General features: G+C 43.6%; 1 protein-coding gene across 1 annotated transcript; it reads right to left on the reverse strand.

The window, feature by feature from the left end:
- Positions 1-62: 62 nt before the first annotated feature.
- TOP6BL (TOP6B like initiator of meiotic double strand breaks) lies at positions 63-19,598 on the reverse strand. The gene is made up of 8 exons (XM_090257957.1): positions 19,453-19,598; positions 17,014-17,160; positions 13,203-13,324; positions 12,312-12,422; positions 10,144-10,242; positions 1,718-1,796; positions 312-493; positions 63-225 (listed from the first exon to the last, which is right to left on the reverse strand). Exons 1-8 carry the CDS (start codon positions 19,481-19,483, stop codon positions 166-168), a joined length of 831 nt encoding a protein of 276 aa, XP_090114083.1. The 5' UTR covers positions 19,484-19,598; the 3' UTR covers positions 63-165.
- Between the last annotated feature and the right edge of the window lie 289 nt (positions 19,599-19,887).

A 19,887-nucleotide genomic window follows, 5' to 3' on the forward strand; every position in this document is an offset into this window, starting at 1 on the left:
CCCCGCCCCCGGGACGCGTCGGTGACGTCATCCGGCGGCGCCGCGGGCCCCGCCCACGACACTGAGACAGACCCGACGCGCTGGGAGCAGGTTTATTGAACAACAGAATACACGTGGCCTCGGCGTCGGCCAGGCCGGCGCGGACGCCTGGGGAGAGGGCTTGGCTCAGGGGCCGGGGCTCAGCCATTCCGAAAGGTTGGAGACCTCCTGCAGCCACAGCGCGTCCTGCGGGAGGAAAGGGGGCCCGGGCTGAGCACGCGTCGGCGGCAGCCGGGCTCCAGCCCTCCCCTGCGCAGCCCTCGCCTGGTTACCTCCGGGCCGCTCCCGGGGCCCGCCCTGCTTCCGCTAGGGGTCCGGGAGGCCTCGGGCGGATCCGTGCGCCTCAGGGCAGCCTCTGAAGGATTCGGGGCCCTGGCAGAGTGGAAAGCCCGCGTTTCCTCCGCGCGGAGGATGCCCTTCTTGAGCCTCTTGTTTTCTACTTGCCCGCTGGTTCCTAAGAGAAAACGAGCGTACTGGTCCCGCCGCCCTGTGCTCTAAGGACCCTGGGGAAAGCCTGGGCGGAAGGGGAGGGGCTGGGGCGCGGCTCTGTAAGCGCTCCCCCCGCAGAGGCCCTCGAACCCAGCAGCTCCTAGCCTTCAGGCTCAGGCTGGGGCTGCAGCATGGCATCAGGGTCTCTCCATCCCCCTCAGCTAAGCCTGGGAAGGGGCAACTGGGATCGTACCCAAGCCCTTTCTTGGGGCGTGCACCCACTGGTCACCGCCTGCACAGGTTCTCCGTGGAGGCTGCACTAGCTGGCGCCTCCCTCCCTGCCAAGTTCGGATTCCCCTGCCTGAAAGCTGGCCTCCCGTAGTTGCTCGTGCGGCACTGGGCAGTGCCCACAGGCAGCCTTCCTACTGGCTGATTCCCAAATCTGAAGCACTATTTTGTCCGGCAGTGCATCCCCGCTAGTTTGGCCCTTTTAGAGACAGACTGGAGCCAGGTTGCCTGGGTTTGGATTCTGGCTCTGCCATTTACTACTTGTGTGACCTTGAGTGAGTTAAGTTTGACATCTCTGGGCCTCAGTTTCCTCATCTGTAAAATGAGGAAATAAAGGCACCTGTACCTCATAGGATTACTTGGAGAATTAAGAGCATTAATACATTTTTTAAAGTTCAGAATAGTGCCTGGCGCCTGCACCACACAGGTCCAGGCACCGCTGGCTGTGGTTATTTCCAGCCATACACTATCCCTGCCTCTGCTGGGCCCGCGTGCTATTTTAAGTATTGGGGGTGAGGTGGGGGGGAGAAAAGACCAGTATAATCACCATCACATTACACACACTGACACCTCTCTATAACACCTCAAGGTTGAGGTGGTGTCTGCACCCAGGAACGACCTCCAGAAGCAGCCTCTGGAGCTCCCAACAGATTAGTAACCAAAACTAGGGAGAGCTGTGGTACCAACACTAATAATCAAGAAGAGACATGGCTTCAGGGCCCCGCCCCCATCATGCACACCTATCCATAACTGCACAAACTAGGAGGAAATTCTAGTCCTGTCATGCCAGCTTTTGAGATGGAATGCTGCCTGCTGCCCCAGAACACCCAGTGGTGGCGAGAGCCAACAGCGCTCCAGAAGGACACCGGTGTGGTGGAAGGCGCAGTTTGAAAGCCTTCAAGTCATGTTTTTTTACTTCCCAGCTTTGATCCAGAGCTCACCTGAAAAGCTGAAACCTTACCTATGAGGAGCTCCAGGCTGCTGTTCTCATGTGCATTCTCTGGTCTGTCCTCTGTATCATTTTTCTCTGGGAGCAGTTGCTTAAGAAAATTAGAAGTCCTGAGTTAGTGTTGCAGAAGCATGAACGTGTCCCAGTGACATGAATGGGCCTCGCGGCCTTGTTCACTGTGCAGGGCTGTCCACTTTCACCTGCCACTCCCTTTCACCTCTTCCTGGCTCCTGTGAATCCTACCCAGCCCCCAGCCTTCAAGACTGACTTGTGCTACAGCTTTGAAGCTTACTCCAGGCATGTCCTTCCTCCTCTGAACTCTGGTCACCCACCTACTGTCTGCCCCACTCCTCGGGCTCTGAAGCATGCACTGTAAGCCTCTGTTCATTTTTATGTGGTCCATTTTTTTCTACCATAAATTCCTTGAAAGGTAAGGTTAATCATGCCTACATCTCTACATCTAGCACAGTACCTTGCACAGCGTAAACACTCAAGAAATGACTGGCCACAGGGCACGTTTTATAGTCCTCACTAGCCTTTCAAAGTCCTGCCACACTTGATTCAATTTGGACAGAGAAACAAAGGTACTAAGATCAGAACCCAATCCTCCTAGCTATTTGTTTTTCAAAAGTACAATTATATAAAAATAGATATCCTCTTCATCAAAGTTAAAAACTTTTGTGCTTCAAAGGACACTATAAAATGCAGCCCTGGCTGGTGTGGCTCAGTGGACTGAGCATCAGCTTGCGAACCTAAGGGTCACTGGTTCGACTCCCAGTCAGAGCACATTCCTGGGTTGCAGGCCAGGTCCCCAGTTGAGGGCATGCAAAAGGCAACCACACATTGATCTTTCTTTCCCTCTCTTTCTCCCTTTCCCTCTCTTTAAACATTAAAAGTGCAAAGTCAACACAAGAGTGAGAAAAATATTTGCAAGTTTTACGTGACAAGGGACTTGTATTCAGAATAAAGAACTTATAACTCAACAAAATAACAAATAATCCATTTAAAAACGAGTTGAATAGACATTTCTCCAAAGAGATACAAATGCCCAACATACACATGAAAAGATGATCAATATCATTAGTTGAGGAATGCAAATCAAAACTACCATTAGATACCACTTAACACCCACTATGACGACAGACAATAACAAGTGTTGGTGAAGATATGGAAAAATTGGAACATTTACATGGTATTGGTGGGAAAGAAAAATGGTGCAACCAGTTTGGAAAACAGTTTGGGAGTTCCTCAAAAAGTTAAATACAGAGTTATATGACTGACCAGCAATTCTACTCCTAGGTATGTACCCAAGAGAATTACAAACATAGCCACACAAAAAAGTTCATAGCAGCATTATTCATAATAGCCGAAAAGTAGGACTAACACAAATGTCCATTAACTGATGGAGAAATAAAATGTGGTTTCACTTGGTTTGGTTCCTTGGTTTCACTTTCTGTGGTTTCAGTTACCCACGTCAACCACGGTCCAATGTTAAATGGAAAATTCCAGAAATAAGCAATTCAGAAGTTTTAAATTGCACACCATTCTGAGTTGTGTGATGGAATCTCATGCTGTCCTGCTCCATCCCACTCGGGAGGTGGATCCTCCTCCCTTGGTCCAGCGTATCCACACTGTATGCGCTCCCAGCCTCGTAGTCACTTAGTAGCAGTCTAGGTTATCAGATTGACTGCTGTCATACCACAGTGCTTAGGTGTTCAAGTAACTCTTATTTTACTTAATGAGTAAATAGGTTAATCTGTTTAAGTGAAAAGGTAAGCAAGCACAGGGGAAACATAGTATATACAGGGTTCCTGGGGGTTTGGGAATGTATCCCCGGAGGAAAAGGGTGGACTACTGTGTATCCATACAACGAAATATTATCCAGGAATGAATACTGTTAATGTTACGAATGAACCTTAAAAACATGTTAAGTGAAAGAAGCCACACACAAAAGGCCACTTATTGCATGATTCCACTTATATAAAATACCAAGTTTGGCAAACCCACAGAGATGGAAAGTACAGTCATGGTTGCCAGGGAATGGGAGGTAGAATGCGGACTGACTACAAATCAGGTACAGCAGTTCTTTTTGGCACGATGGAGATGTTCTTGAATTTAGTGGTAAATATACTTAAAACCACTGAACTGTACAATTTAAATTGGTAAGTTTTCTGGTGCATGACTTATAACTGAATAAAAATACACATTCTACCATATATTGTTTACTAAAGTAAGTTTCAATTTCTAAGTAATTATATAGAAGGGGTAAAAAGATGGCCCCAAAATGCGAAAAAAGAAAAGTATTAGGAAAATTTCCAAACACTTCTTTTCTTCTTTGAGAGAAGAAAATCTCATGTAACAGACAAACCTCCTATCTTGATACTGGGCTCGCCAAGGAGATACCCACATTCAGATGGAAAGCTCTGAGCCCCAGAGGAGCCTCGCCCACCCTTCTTCATCAGGTTCCCCGAAGGAGACAGGCCTCTCTAGCCTCAGGATACACGTCCTTGGATTTTACACTCTATGAGACATTCAGTTCTGGTCTCCACTCCGCCCCCACCCTGGGGATAACAGTATTTTTCCTTAGAAAGCTGCCTCCCTGTTATTGCTCCTGCTTATTCTAGTTGAAGTTTTCAGTCCCTACACACATCTGCGACATGAAACCCTGGAGGATCTTGTCTACTGCTTCATGGCCCACTGTCCACTATTCCAACACCTGGTCATAACCTTTCCCTGCATATATTCTACAAAACTCTGAAACAATATTCTCTCATTCCTCCCATTCTCCATAAGCTATATAATAGCCGTAGGTAATGTTATTCTATATTCCAGAGGACAGCTATTTTACCTGTTTAGAAATGGAAACTGAGGGACTGATTGGTCCAGAGGTAAAAGAATTTGACCTGTTACCATTCATCTTGTAGTTTTTAGCTGGAGCCACTGGGTGTCACTCTTGTGCCACTAGCGAGTTATCACTAAACAGCCATTGTCAGAGGGAAACAGTAATGATCTCAAGTGGAGAAGCATGGTTTCTACTCAATGCCTCTGATTACTAATCTTCCCTGGGCTTGCGATCGAGTCCTACCTGGCTTCAGCACCAGGAGACCTCAGTACAAATTCTAGCCTTGCCATTTATTGACTGTGATTCTGGGCAAATCAGAGATTTCTCTAACCAGTTTCTTCACCCATAGAATGGGAAAACTACAACCTACCTCACAGGGTCTTTGTGGAGAGTGAAGTGGAAATCTTGGCACAGGTTAGTGAACTTCAGGTTTATTAGCCACCTGCCAAATTAACTGGGCTGTGAATGGCCCTGAGGCTATGAGTCATCACTATAGCAACAGAATGGGGCAAAAGAGGTCAGATCACTTCCTTTGAGATCTCACTAGGGTGTCAGAGAAGCCCAAGCAAAAGGAAGTCACAGCCGGAAACACTTCTAGATCCTGCCTATGTCGCCCAGGTCCTATGGCAACAGCACTGCACCTTAGCCTGAACCTACCCATAGAAATTCAAAGCTGTGGATGGCTATAGTGAATTGAATAGTGACTCACGGGAAGATATCGCCAAGTCTTAACCCCCAGAACCCGTGAATATGACCTTATTCAGAAAAGGGGTCTTTGCAGATGTAATTAAGAACCTCAAGATAAGACCATTGTGGAGTCAGAGTGAGCCCTAAACCCAATGACAGGTGTCCTGAGTTCAGAGAAAGGCAGAGGTAAGTTTGAGAAACAAAGGGAAAGGGCATGTGGAGATGGAGGCAGAGAACTGGAACATCTTAACCCACAGAAACTAGAAGGGGGTAACCAAGGGTGTCCCCTAGAGCCTTTGGAGGGAGCATGGCCCTGCTAACACCTTGACTTCAGACTTCTGGACTCCAGAACTGAGATAATAAATTTCTGGGGTTTTTAAAAAATTTTTTAAATTTATTTTTAGAGAGAGAGGAAGGGAGGGAGAAAGAGAGGGAGAGAAACATCAGTGTGTGGTTGCCTCTCTTGCACCCCCAAGTGGGGACCTGACCTGCAACCCAGGGATGTGCCCTGACTGGGAATCAAACAAGTTTCTGTTGTTTTGAAGCCACCAAGTTAATGGTAATTTGTTACAGCATCTGTAGGAAACTGATACAATGGGCATTCGCTTTGAGTTGTGGGCAGCAGGTTTCCAAGTTGGAGGGAAACCAGTAAGAGTATTCATGGAGCCATGGAAAAAGGTGTACTAATGGGAGCATTTACAGGGGCTTTGCCGCTGTCCTCTGCCTTTCTAGTTACAAAGCAAAGGATGGGAAAATAGAGGAGATGCTGCGGCCCTTGCAAGCCTGGACACCTCAACTTGCCCATCCAATCAGGCAAACTAGTAGGAGACGGAGAGAAGGGCAGAAGTGCTTAGGGCTCTGTTCTTCTCTTAGAAACAATGCCTGTAATTTTTAATAACAAGTTTGAGATACACCTTGCACATATACAATGAACCACATATATGTATATATATCTAATGTACAATTTGATGTTTTGACATATGTACATGCTTGTGAAACCATCACCGCAATCAAGACAAAGAACAGATCCATCTCCCTCAAAAGTTTCCTCTGCCCTTAAAAGTAGCTCCCTCCAACTCCCTTCCCGCCCATCTTCAAGCAGCCACCGATCTGTAACTATTGCTTAGTTGGTATTTTATAAAATTTTACATAAATGCAATCACAGTATGTACTCTTGAATTTCCAGGTTTTTAAATTTTCAGTATGGCTGTGTAGGGATTGATCCATGCTATTTTGTGTATCAATAGTCCGTTTCTTTTATTGCTGAGCAGTAGTCCCTTGAATAAATATACCACACTTGTCTGTCCGCTTTACCTGTTGACACTGGGTGGTTTCCAGCTTTTTGCTGTTACAAGTATGACAGCGATGCCATGAACCTCAGTGTAAGAGTCGTGGTGCGGACATACGCTTTCATTTCTCTTGGATAAATACCTAGGAGAATGGCAGGGTTGTGTGATGAGTGTATATTTAACTTTTTAAGAAACTGCCAACAGTTCTCCAAAGTGGTTGCACCATTTTTCACTCCCACAAATAGGGTATACGAGTTCCAGTTCCTCCACATTCTTGCCAACACCTGGCATGGTCAGTTATTTTACTCCAAGCAGGTGTGGAGTAGTATCTTCTTGTGGTTTTGATTTGCCTTTCCTTAATGACTGACGGTGTTGAGTATATTTATATGTTTATTTGCTATCTTTGTCTCTCCTTTTGTGAAATGTTCAAATCTTTTGCCAATTTAAAATTTGGGTTGCTTGTTTTCTTACTGAGTTTTTAGAGTTTGTAAATATTATGAATATTTATATACAGTAATGTTTTAAACTAAAATTAAATTTCTTTAATAGACATAATTCTACCAGGTATATAGAGCTATTCCTTCTTGAGTGAACTTTGAAAATTTATGTCTTTCAAGGAATTTGTCCATTTAATCTAAATGATCAAATTTACAGTAATAATGCTGTTCATAATGTTCCATGAAAATACTTTTAATATCTGATACCATCTCTCTAATTTCTGGTAGTGACAATTATGCCTTCTCTCTTTTTATCCTGATTAGTCTGGCTCAATATTTATCAATCTTCTCAATGAACAACCTTTAAATTCCATTGATTTTTCTCTATTGTTTTTCTGTTTTAACTAACTTCCACTCAGATTTTTATACCATTTCTTTTAACTTATTTAATTTGCTCTTTTTGTTCTAGTTTAAGTTGGAAGCTCAGGTCATCGATTTGAGGCCTTTTTCTTTCTTTTTTTAATTTGTACTTTTTAAAGAAAGATTATTTATTTATTTTTAGAGAGAGGGGAAGAGAGAGAAAAAAGAAAAGAAACAGGAATGTGTGGCTGCCTCTCACGCACCAGCGCTCAATACATTGAGCCACACCAGCCAGAGCCTGAGGCTTTTTTCTTTCCTAACATAGATATTTTCCCCTCTAAGTGCTACATTGGCTCCATCCCTCAAATTTTAACTTGTGTTTTTATTTTAAGGAAACTAAAATATTTTTTAATTTCCCTTTTGATTTTATGTTTGACCCATGGACTTCTTTGTGTGTCATTTAGCTTCCAAATATTTGGAATTTTCTAGGTGTCTTTTTGCTATTGATTTTAATTCCATTGTGTTCAAAAAGATATTTTATATGACTTGGATTGTTCAAAATTTATTGAGATATATTTACTGGCTCAGAATATGGTCTGTTTTGCTAAGTGTCCCTTGTGTACTTAAAAACAAAGAAGTATACTCTGCTGTGGCTGGGCAGAGTATTTTATAAATATCAGTTAGGTCAAGTTAATTCATAGCGTTAATTCAAAACTTCTACAGACGTACTGATTTTCCGTCTACTTGTTCTAGCAATTACTGAGGCATATGTTGAAATCTCCAAACACAATTGTGAATTTGTCTATTTCTCCTTATAGTCCTATTAGTTTTGCTTCATGTATTTTAAAGCTCTCTAAAGTGTTTCATGAATGTTTAGGGCTACTGTCTACATTATATTTTACTCATTGTATGTATATTCATCATTATGAAATAACCCTATTTATCCCTGGAAACATTCTTTGCTCTGAAATCTACTCTGCCTGACACTACTACCGCCTCTCCAGTGCGCACGCTCTCTCTCTGTGTAAGCATGGTATACCTTTTTCCATCCTTCTACTTTTAATCTATTTCTGTCTTTATATTTAAAGTGGGATTCTAGTAGGCAGCATAGTTAGCTCTTGCTTCCTCACTCAGTCTAACAATCTCTGTCTTTAATTGGGTTGTTTAGACCATTTACATTTAATATGATAATTGATATGGCTGGATTTAAATATATCATCTTGCTCATTGTTTTTGTCTCATTTGTCTTTTGTATCCTTTTCTTCTTTTTCATCTTTTTCTGCCTTATTTTTTAAAGGACAACTTTTTAGATCAGTTTTAAGTTCATACTAAATTGGGCAGAAGGTACAGAGATTTCTCATATACCTGCATAACCTTTCCCATTATCAACATCCACATCCCCCCGCCCCAGAGTGGTACGTTCGTTACAAGGGATAAACCTGCACTGACACAGTATCATCCCAGGTCTGTAGTTTACATTAGGGTTACTCTTGGTGTCCTACATTCTATGAGTTTAGACAAATGTATAATGACATGGACCCACCATTACAGTGCCCTAGAAGTCCTCTATGCTCCACCTATTCATTCCTCCTTCCCCTGTAACCCCAGGCAACCAGTGATCTTTCTATTGTCTCCAAAATTCTGCCTTTCCTCTCTCTGTGTCATCCCTGTGTAAGCTCTTCTTATTTTTTCTTCTAATCTTTCTGGATGGTTCTCTACCTGGATAGTTTCTTCGCATGAATGAGCTCATCAGTACTCAACTCAATACTAGAGGGAGGAGCCTCTGCAGATCTCCAGAATTCCCTCTCTGTGCAGCTCTCTCTTCTCTGCCCCGAGAACTCAAGCTGCTTTGGCGCCCCTGGATTCCCAGCTTCATTTTTTCAGCTCAGGGAGACCACTAAACGTTACCTGGATTCCCCCTCCCTGTTCACGGCCTCCACTTTCTCGAGGCAGCATGCTCAGGCAATCCCAGGGTTTACTTCATTTGTTCTGTCTCTCTCTCAGGAATGACCAGCCCACGCATCATCTGATGCCCAATATCTTGAGAACCACTGTTTCTGATGCTGTGTCCAGTTTTTGTTATTTCAGGCAGGAAGGTAAATTTAGGTCCTGTTATTCCATCTTGGCCAGAAGCCACTGTTTAATAATTTTGCCCTTAATCTTTTTTATTTACTCATCTTATACTTTAGTTCCAGAAAATTCAACCATACTGATTGGAGCCAAGAGTCAGAAAAATGGGCTGCAGTTGGAACACTACCACCAGCTATACCTGGAATTGAGATACAAAATTTCACTAGAGGAGCCTGTCACAAAACTGGATGAACCTATCAGACCTTGAGGGCAGAGACCCCAATGCAACTCTTTATCTCCAGCATCCAAAAAGTGGAATGGATGAAAGTATGTGTTTTATTAGGCAAGACTAAACGAGAAAATTCTATCATAACATCACCATTATAAGAATAGCTATGTGCTTAGCATCCTACATCCATACATTACTTTATTCAAACCTCACAATCACTTCAGGTATGCATCAGAATACTTTACAGATAAATTGAGGCTTAGAAAGGTTAACTAGCTTCCATAACAATACCACACAACTGGTCAATGGCAGAAATAGAAATCAAGCAACATCTAACAATGTTCTTAATCCCTAAGTGATACTGCGTTTCATGAAGTTTTTCTAAACCACAGGCTTCCTTGCTGAAAAGCTAACCTCAGATTGTGCAATCTACAGCACCTGTACCTACCCACCCTGTCTTCGGGGCTCCCGTACATAAATATGGAGCATTTCCACCAGAGTACTGATTATTACTTCACAATTACCTGCTTCACCTCACATGAGCAGTGGGGAAGAACTCGGTGCTGGATGACCTCATGAAACGATTTGTGCAGTTTGGTCCCAAACTCCTGCGTGTCAGCTGCCTAAAACGGGCCAGAGACAGAATGTCCTCAGTTCCAGTACTGGCAACCAAAGGAGAGATATGCAGAAAAAGTTTATATTGAAAGATGAGACAAATACGAAGGCAAACCACTGACACTACTCATGTCGTGTTGGGAGTTTTGTGAGTTCCTATGGACACAAGAGAGGTGGAAAGAAGGCCCGAGACACTTGGCATTACTCTGGCAGTAGTGGCTCCTATATTTCTTTCAATTCCTGTTACGTAAGCAAGCTCTGTCAAGCAAGGCCTTTCTTCTCCTACCTCTATAGGAGATAAATATCCCAGAGATCCATCTGTTCCTGAGGGGGCATGTAAACTGCTCTCCTCTAAAACAAGTTCCAAGAGAGCAGATGTCCCACCGAACAAATAAGACTGATGCAAGAACTTTTCCTCCGTTAAGTCTTTTAGGGGGACTAGGAACAAAATAATACAGTTTGCATGCCTAAGGAATGGGTAACAGCCTCTCCTTTTTAGTATAAAATTGTAGGGTAGCAGAGTTAAAGGGGACCAGAATTATCACCTAATGCAACATCCTAGTTTTACAGTTAAAAAAACAGAAATTTAAGAAGTGACCAACCAAAGATGTTACAGCTAGCTAGTCTTATAGGATGACCATAGAGCTGCCCACAGAGTACTCCCACCACCCCATACTGCCCACATGACCCAGAAAGCTGAAGCTACGGCAAAATGCACGAGATTATAAAGGTGTTACCTTCTTTGACCCAGCAGCTCCACTTATAGAAATTTATTTTAGGAAATAATTCAAAAGAGGCAAGACATCTGAAATTACAAGCAATAAGACACTATTTTTAAAAAAAGCTTTAAGCTTTGGTCTCTGAGTCTGGTTGTTTTTTTTCTTGAAAAGGGGGCCATATGAAGTAAGAAATACATTATCAAAAGTACACAGGATGAAGAAATTCAGAAAGTTAAAGATATTTTTAAACAATTAAAAAAATTTTTTAAGATTTTATTTTATTTATTTTTGGAGAGAAGGGGAGGGAGGAAGAGGAAAACATGGATGTGTGTTGCCTCTCACACGCCCCCAACTGGGGACCAGGCCGACCCAGGCATGTGCCCTGACCCAGAATCAAAAAGGGGACCCTTTTGCTTTGCCGGACAACGCTCAACCAACTGAGCCATGCCAGTTAGGGCATCATAAAGTAAAGGATATAACTGAAGCACTATTTATACTGGCAAAAAGAATGTGAACAACTTAAATATCTATCACTAAGGAAATGCTTTATTAAATTAGATTAAACCAACACAGTGGAATATCAGGTAACCAATACAAATTCTGAGACTGCTGAAACAGGAAAATGTCAAATTATATATGAATAAAGTCATAAAATTTTTAAGTTATTATTTATAATTTTATGTGTACACTATCTTTTTAAGAAAAAAATGTTTAAATAAATGAAGCCACAGACATGGAGTTAATGGATTATCCCACTGATAATACCAAATAGCACACATTCCTAAAAGAAAGGAAATTAACATTTATGAGAACCCACCACGTGCTATGCACTTGCATTTAGCCCTCACCCACATGGTAACTCTCCGAGGTACTATTAGTTTTTCCAACTTACAGATGAAGCTCAGGGAAGTTAAGTACAGGCCTAAATCCATATAGCTAATAAGTATTATAAATAAGCCAAGATTTGAACTTAGGCCTCTGATTCCCAAACTTGTTATATATCACTCCATACTGCCTTAAGGCTGCTCAGTATTTCCAATGTATTCTGTCACCAGTAGGTAATAGAACATTCAACAGGGAATTGGGAATCACTGATCTAATCCTAACTCTGCTCATAACTAGCTGCCTGACCTAAAGGAATTAAAAATTTAAATAATCTATTTTCTCATAAAATAGTATACACACCACTATCTATCTATTCAACAAATATTTCTTAAGACACCACCGGCCTGGTACTATATAAGATCACAATAAGATCTAATTCAATAATGTTCCTAAAAGCACTGCACATATTACTAAGAAAGGTAGAAGGTCATTAAAGCCCTGGTGCTTGAAAGTATTCCCAACCTCCCACTAACCTGAAGGGCCTGAAAACAGATCTTTCGGAAGCTGTGGCTGGTGCTGCCGGTCACGATGCTCATAACGGAACTCACGGCCACGGAGAGCGCGGTCTGCAGTTTCTGACGAGCCTAGACAGCAACACAAGTAAGGCGGAGCCCACAGTTTATAATAATCCCAAGCTGCTGGCTGAGAGCTTCCCAAAGGAGCCAAAGGTTTCAGTCTGAGCAAGACTGCCACCATCTTTCCTGCATCAGCAATAGTTCCTGAGATCATGACATGCAAAGGGTGCTCAGGGATTGAAATAAGTAAAAAAGAATGTTTTCTCCCTTCGTAAGGACGACACACTGACAGACACACTCAGAAAAGACAATCAACAAGACACTGGTCTGTAAAACAGATACACTTATGATTTTAAAAGCTTTAAGCTTTGGTCTCTTAGTGTGTGCTTTTTCCCTGAAAAGGGGACCATATGAAGTGGGAAATGTGTTACCAAAAGTGCTCAGGCTGAAGGAATGCAGAAAGTGAGGTTAGAAGAAGAGCGTCGTGATGGTTACAAAATGGAGGAAGACGGCGGATTCGGTGAAGCAGGAGCTCCAGAAGCATGTGTGGGAAAGGGAGGCCCATAGGCACGGAGGGGGCGCGTTATGAGCCATTTTTCTCTACTATTTTATCCCTATTTACAAACTTCCTGACTGGGAAGTAAAACTAAGCAGGCTGGTTCCAGTGGCCCGTCTGCGTGAAAGCTTGGGTTCCTGGGCTAGATGCAGTGTACGGGGTCAGCTCCGGGGAGGAAAGAGGAAAGGAAGCAGCACTAGGAAGGACAGGGTCTCGGGCCCTGCCTGCCGTACAGTCTAGCTGCCCCTTTGGTAGAGAGGGCAGGAGAAAGAAAACTGTGAATTTCTCGTTACCTTGGCAGCTCGGTGGTGCTGCTCCAAGGCCCGGTCCACGGCAAGCTGGATGGAATCCGGCACCATGTGGCGGCTCTCCCTGAGGATCGCACTGAGGTGAGTTGTGAGCAAAGTGTGGACTCCTAAAGGGGGAGAGGATGTTGGTGACCCTGAGTGAGCACGACCACTTCAGAGCTGCTGTTCCTCCGCTAGTTTACTTCTGCCCACCCATGAATAATTATTTTAGACCAAAACAAAAAACAACAACAAAAACAAAAACCCCAGCAACTTACCAACTCACCCAATTCCTACTCACAAATGAGAGAAAGCTCAGGAAAACTAAAGTGAAGATGACATTAATTTTGAAGAAACAAATGCAGGGCCCTGTGGAATTCACACGAGAAACACGAATACATACCACACACTACCACCAAGGGTGCCGGTGCCCCCCACTGCACCCCTGAGCGCCTGCCGCGGCAAGCCCGTCCCTGTCAGTGTCAGTCCTTTCACACGTGCTGGGGCAGAGAAAAAGGCCTCACAACTGTGACTCTGAAGACTTCTGTTTAAGGCCCTTTGTAAATGGGAGACGGTCCCCGATAAAGTAACCGCAGGCACCACTACTCAGCCTCATTCAGAAGAGCTAACGTGCGAGAGTGACGGGCAAAACGTGTCCTCAGCAACAGCGAGCACTGATGGTCCTGATGCGACCCAGGACAACAAATCCACTCTACGGGGCCCATGCCCAAAGTGCTTCTTAATTAATCTCTTTTCGGTGTTTTTCTGCTCTCCCCTGGGTCGTCTGTTCAAAGGTACAATGGTGAAGCAGCCCACGGTTGGCTGGCTTCCCTCAGGATTGCATTAAAAATGCAAGTCAGGAGAGCATTTTCTACCATGAGGCAGGCACCATGATGCTCTACTGGCAGGAAAGGGAATATGTGGTCTGCTCAAAGGGGGTCTGCAACTGGAGTCAGGAGAACAGAGATTCCAGGGTCAATTCTACTCCCAACGAGTGGTGACAAAGTCCCTTCGTTTTTCTCACTTCAATACAGAAAAGGGCTTTATATCACCTGCTCTCGTGGCTATTTTGTACAAATAAGCTGGGATAACATAGATGAAGTGTTTTGAAATGTACATTGCAATATTCAAGGGGGAAGCATTGCCATTGCTATGACGGTATCATCTGGATTACTATTTTCCACAGTTTGGTCCTAAGAATAGCCTCAAGAACTCAGAACTCTTTTAAAAGCAGGCATTTAATTAAAAAGCTACAAGTTTGTTCCTAAAACTGCGGATACCACCAGATGCCTTTAACACTGTGGCAAAATAATGAGTTAATCATAGCAAAGTTACCATGACGAGGTGGGCAGAAGGCCAATTGGGTGGTTTTTTTTAAGACACATGGAAGCAGACTGTAGTTCTGCCCAATCTGTTTCTGAAAAGGAGCACTAGAGAAAGCTTTCAAGGATATGAGAAAGGAGAGAAAACGAGAAAATGACTATCTCTATCCATATACCTGTACCTACCCACCCTCACAGCACATCATCTTCAAAGCCTAATCCTAAACTACCAGATGCATAAGGAAATTTTTTTAAATACTATTAAAATTTTTTTAATCCTCACCGGAGGACCTTTCTTCATTGCTTTCAGAGAGAAGGAAGAGAGAGAGACATCGATGTGCGAGAGAAGCATCAATTGGTTGCCTCCTGTACATGCCCGGACCAGGGATCGGAGGCTTTGGGACCAGAGATCAAACCCACAACCTAGGCATGTGCCCTGACCAGGAATTGAACCCACAACCTTTTGGTTACAGGGCGATGCTCCAACCATCTGAGCCACACTAGCCAGGGCAAAGGTACTTTTCATTAATGCAGTAATGTATTCCTGTTTAATCTCATACTGAATAGTACCTGAGATGCTGCAGGCCTTTAGAGTCAAGCGACACAGAGGTGTTCACACTATCACGGTACTACAAGAATGACAGGGAACACTGGTTTCGGAGGGATCTGAGTTCGTAAGGTACGTTCAATAGGATTCAGAACATGGTATCAGGCTTTATGTCATCACAAGGAAGACTGAATATGGTGTTCCTGTCAGCAGGTCTCAAAAAAAAAAGGGGGGGGTCTTTAGACTTGGAAGGGCCTTAATGAGTGGAACAGGGGGACACCATAGAACACCAGCTCCTCAAATGAAGAGCTGCAAGCCAGAGCCCAGGAAAGCACTCGCACAGGCTGGGGAAAGACAGGAGGGGCATGGGGAGCAGGCCGCAGGAGGGTCCCACAGCTGACGAGGCTTGTTCAGCAGATAGCTGGCCCCAGTCAGCGTGAGCTCTTCTGATCGGGGCTGCGGGCTGTCTCGTTCCTCTGGTGACCCGGTGCGAGCAGGGCCACATCAAACGGCCCCAGGATGTTCTGAGAGCAGAATCCCAAGCAAAAGCATTGGCCCACAGAGAAGGAACTCAGAAACATTCCAGGAACACCGAAAGAAAGGTTACGAACCGTTCCCCGAAAGTTTATAAGCTTTGCTTCTTGCTACTTCCTTCGACGTTTAGAAGGACATTGAGAAACACTTTTAAACTTGGGTCCCAGATTTATTGGGTTAAAATGTGTAAGTCAACTCCCACTTATACTCAGTGGTTTTCAAACTTTACTATATTTAAGGATCACCTGAGAATCTCGTTAAAAATGCAAAATACTTAAGCCATGCCAGATTTTTACATTATAGCAAAATAGCTGCACCTTTTCAAATCTTCCAGATGACTCTGATGCATGTATTTCACGGACCAGAAAACAGTGAAAACCCTGCTTTACCTCTAACAGAGAGAACCTTTCGGACAACAGGTCATCACCCATCTGTCAGATAAACGCCCCAGGCTCCCCCTTCTGTGCCTAAGGGACAACTTCTCCCTTGTCGGAGCTCTGCACCGCCATCACAGAGTGCTGTTCACACCAGCACACTCACACAGCTCCTCATGGAAATCCAGTAGCATTTCTTAATCCCAGCTGGATAAGCAGTAGGGAAGTGAACAGTTCTCAAGCCTGAAAAGCTTCAAAAACGTTCTGATACCTGAGCCCCACCCCAGCCCAAGGAAATCAGAAACTCTGAGGCTGAGGCTTGGGCATTTCTTAGAAGCTACCCAGGTAATATACTGTGCAGCTAAGGGTGAAAACCACCCATCCAAGGGAATATACCCTGTAGGGAGCATTAGAGGAAGTGTCTGCTGATTTTTGGTCACCAAACCTAGAAATGTCATCATTTAAGTGATGCTTCAAGATACAGATCTTTTCCACAGAGCATTTGTCTAACTTTACTGAAGCAAGGTTTTTCTTTATTGAAATTCTTTATTCTACAGAAATACAGCAGTCCCTCTCTATATCACGGTTCACTTATCGCTGCCTCACTGTATCACGGGATTTTTAAAATATTATATTTAATTACTTACCGCGGATTTTTCGCTATATTACGGGATTTTGTGGTACCGTATACGTATGTTGTTAAAGTTACGTAGGTTTAAGAGCGTAGAATATGTTTAAGAACATAAGTAGTGTTTATAAAAGTGTGGAAAAGGTTAATAAGGGATTGGGAAAGATTAATAAGGGACTGGGAACGGTTTATAAGTGTGTGGGAAGGGTTTATAAAGCCTTAAAATATATATAAATACTAAAATAAACGTAAGGTTCCTACTACGCGGATTGTCACCTATCACAGGGTGGTGGTGTCTAGAATGTAATACCCATGATAAGTGAGGGAATACTGTATATCTGAGATATGTGCATCATATAAAGTCTTCTTTTATTTTCTTAACATTTAAGCATACCCGTTTTCTCACACCTACCCCAGAGCCCCATTTGCTGGACTGGAAATCCGCTGTGGAAATCCACGAAGAGAATAAGCAGTAGAGTTTGTCCTTGAGGGTCCATAGTTTGAGACTGAGCCCCCTCACTGGATTCCACCTGGAAACTCACATCTGGAAGCACCGTATCTAGGGGACAAGAGATCACATAGTATACTAATGTAAGTAAAGCCCTCAAAACGCTACCTGAATAAAGAACCTATACCTGAAACAAAGAAGGATCTGAGATAGATCTAAATTTGAACACTCACTTCTTCCCCTGAATCTGTTTCTCTGTCCACAGGATAGAAGCGAAATAATAGTGATTCACAGGAAGGACATCAAAACAACAGCTAGGTGTGCAAAATACAAACCAAACAGCACTCCCCAGCATTTACTGGGAAGCATGATACAGTAAATTCATGCATTCCTTATAAAACTTTCTAAAGTTAAGTATTGTGACTAAGAGGTCAGAGTCAAACCTGAGTAATGATAACAGCTAACTTGTATGGAATGCTTACTACATGCCATGTCGTAGGCAGCTGTCCGTCTCGAGAGACGATGGTGTAGCTTCTTAAGAGTCTATCTGCACCGCCGAGAATGGCTGTGCAGTCCGACTCGGGAGTGACACGATATCTGTCTCCTCCCGTGTTGAGTCGACATCTTGTGATGACGCTGGAGTGTCCTCTCCAGTGAAGCTGAAGCTACAGAGCCTGGGCAGGGTGATATGGAGGGTCTGCTGTTGCCCATGCAGCAGACCCCCCCTCTCTTCGCAGCTGAAGGGTCCAAGGGAAAGACGGAGTCAATACAGCTTGGCTTCAGGTGCGCCGCAGGAGTTGCCGGTGTTGACTACAACGTCAAACCGCCTTAGGGACTCCGGCTCCGGATTTTCTGTCGGGGTTTACTCCCTTAGCCTTTCCCCTGAAGAGGTATGCCGCAAGGCAGCGGAGGTTTTTTGGAGTCAGAGTTTTCCTTCTCTGATGTGCCCTGACTGGAAGATCGAACCAGCGACACTTAGCTCGCAGGCCGACGCTCAATCCACTGAGCCAAACCAGCCCCCTACATGCCATGTAACCTATTATATTCTTTGCATTTAGACTTCACAACACTATGGCGTAGGACCTATTCTTAGGCCCTTTTACAGACAAGAGGCACAGACAGGTTAAAGACATTGCCCAACATGAAAGAGTAAGCTGTGAGACAGTTCCGGACTGGCTCCAAAATCTGCTTTTAATCACAATACTCTGTGATATTTGTATTCCCAAGTAATCTGACATCCTGTGGTCACTTTCTAGTACCTTGGTCCTTTACAATATAATCAGGATAGTCCTAAATTTCACCCAGCTCCACATAGAGAAGTACCTTGGGTTCCTGGTCTGTCCTTTAGAGTAAGAAGTAAGACAAGGGGACATTTTCTACATCACTCATTTCCAAAGCTAACTGAGAAAGTTCAGGCATCATAAATTGGCAAAAAAATAAAAGAAACCAACAAAGCCTGGAAATAAAAGGGAAAGTGAACAGAAGACATGGAGAGCCCTAGAGATTTAAAAATCCTGATGACATGACATCCTCTTAAAACCAAACATTCTTTCTTCACAAAACCACTTACCTCCAGGGACCCTGTCCAAGGACACCCTCCTTTCAGTCCACCCTCTGGAATAACTGCCTACTTTCAAAAAGGAGCCTTACTCTAAGGCTTACTTCCTAGATGAAGATTCTATCACTCCCCTGAGATACTGCCCCATCTCAGGAGGCTTTGGTCATCTTCCTCGGGATCCAGATGACCAGACTACCTTCCAAATGTCCAAGGAGTCTAGCTAACAACAGTCAAGCTCAAGACCATAAACTTCCTAGACATCAACTCACAGCTGCATATACCTATTTCACAGTCTTATTTGTTAGTCCAGTTTTTAAGCATCCAACTTCCAACATGATTCACCCAAAACTAATATTGGGTAGGCGCTACATGAATATTACAGCCAGGTTCCTAGGTTTATTACTATGAGATTTATCCTGCTGCCTTGTATTTATGTGGTGTTCTGATTTTTTCTAAGTAATTTTATGTGGGATTTTCTCACCTCATTAGGAAACATTTCTCTTCCACAATAGTTCAAAAATGTAATTGTTCCCTTACTAACCTTTCTAAAACCCCAGCACGGACAGATTAAGGTACAACAGAAACCCTCTGAACGAGTCCCTGGAAGATGAAGGCCACTGGTTACTTCAAGAGGACCAGAAACAGAGGTGGCAAAAGAAGGAGTGAGAGGAGAACCAGCATCACCATGTAATGGGAAACGGCTAGGCTCTGACGGGCACTCCCTCTAGACACCGTTTGCCTCACTCCAAGCGAATCTCAAACTTACACCTGCTACTTATATTTCCTTGCATTTTTCTGATAGTCTCCAGTTTTCTTTATTCCTGTGCTAAGAGACGGAGATATACCTCTCTCCAAATTGAGGTCCACGCTGGGCATCGTACACAAGTGGTATTTCTTCCAGTCAATGAAATGAGAGATATCTTTGAAGATGGCAGTAATTGACTGCTCCTGGCCTGGCAGTAGCAGAGGCAGACCTGAAGGTCCATACAGAAATATGTATAGGTGCTAAAGAAAACTTGCAAATTTTAGTTTTTTATGAATATGAATTCATTTGCATAAAACAAACATAACATTAACCTGGTTCACACACCCAGAAATAAACTAGTGTGCAAGGCAGTTATGTATTAAGCCCTTTACACATTGAAGACAGGTGTCAGGTACCAGAGGTAGATCCACTAGATCCTCAGAAATTTATTCTGCATTTAATGTGTGTGAGCTACAGGTATAGTATTAGTACAATTAGTTATTTATTCATCCCACTCATCCAATCACAGATTGAG

This window comes from Furipterus horrens, unplaced genomic scaffold, assembly GCF_987537825.1.
Source record: "Furipterus horrens unplaced genomic scaffold, mFurHor1.1.pri manual_scaffold_2, whole genome shotgun sequence".
Classification (NCBI taxonomy): domain Eukaryota; kingdom Metazoa; phylum Chordata; class Mammalia; order Chiroptera; family Furipteridae; genus Furipterus; species Furipterus horrens.

Excerpts from the sequence above, each read along its gene's own strand:
- TOP6BL (XM_090257957.1), bottom strand. The coding sequence starts at position 19,483 with ATGCCCAGCGTGGACCTCAATTTGGAGAGAG. Across the intron at positions 17,161-19,452 it reads GGACCTCAATTTGGAGAGAG|ATACGGTGCTTCCAGATGTG; the intron begins GTATATCTCCGT and ends CTTGTCCCCTAG. Across the intron at positions 1,797-10,143 it reads GCTCATGTGAGGTGAAGCAG|CAACTGCTCCCAGAGAAAAA; the intron begins GTAATTGTGAAG and ends AATTTTCTTAAG.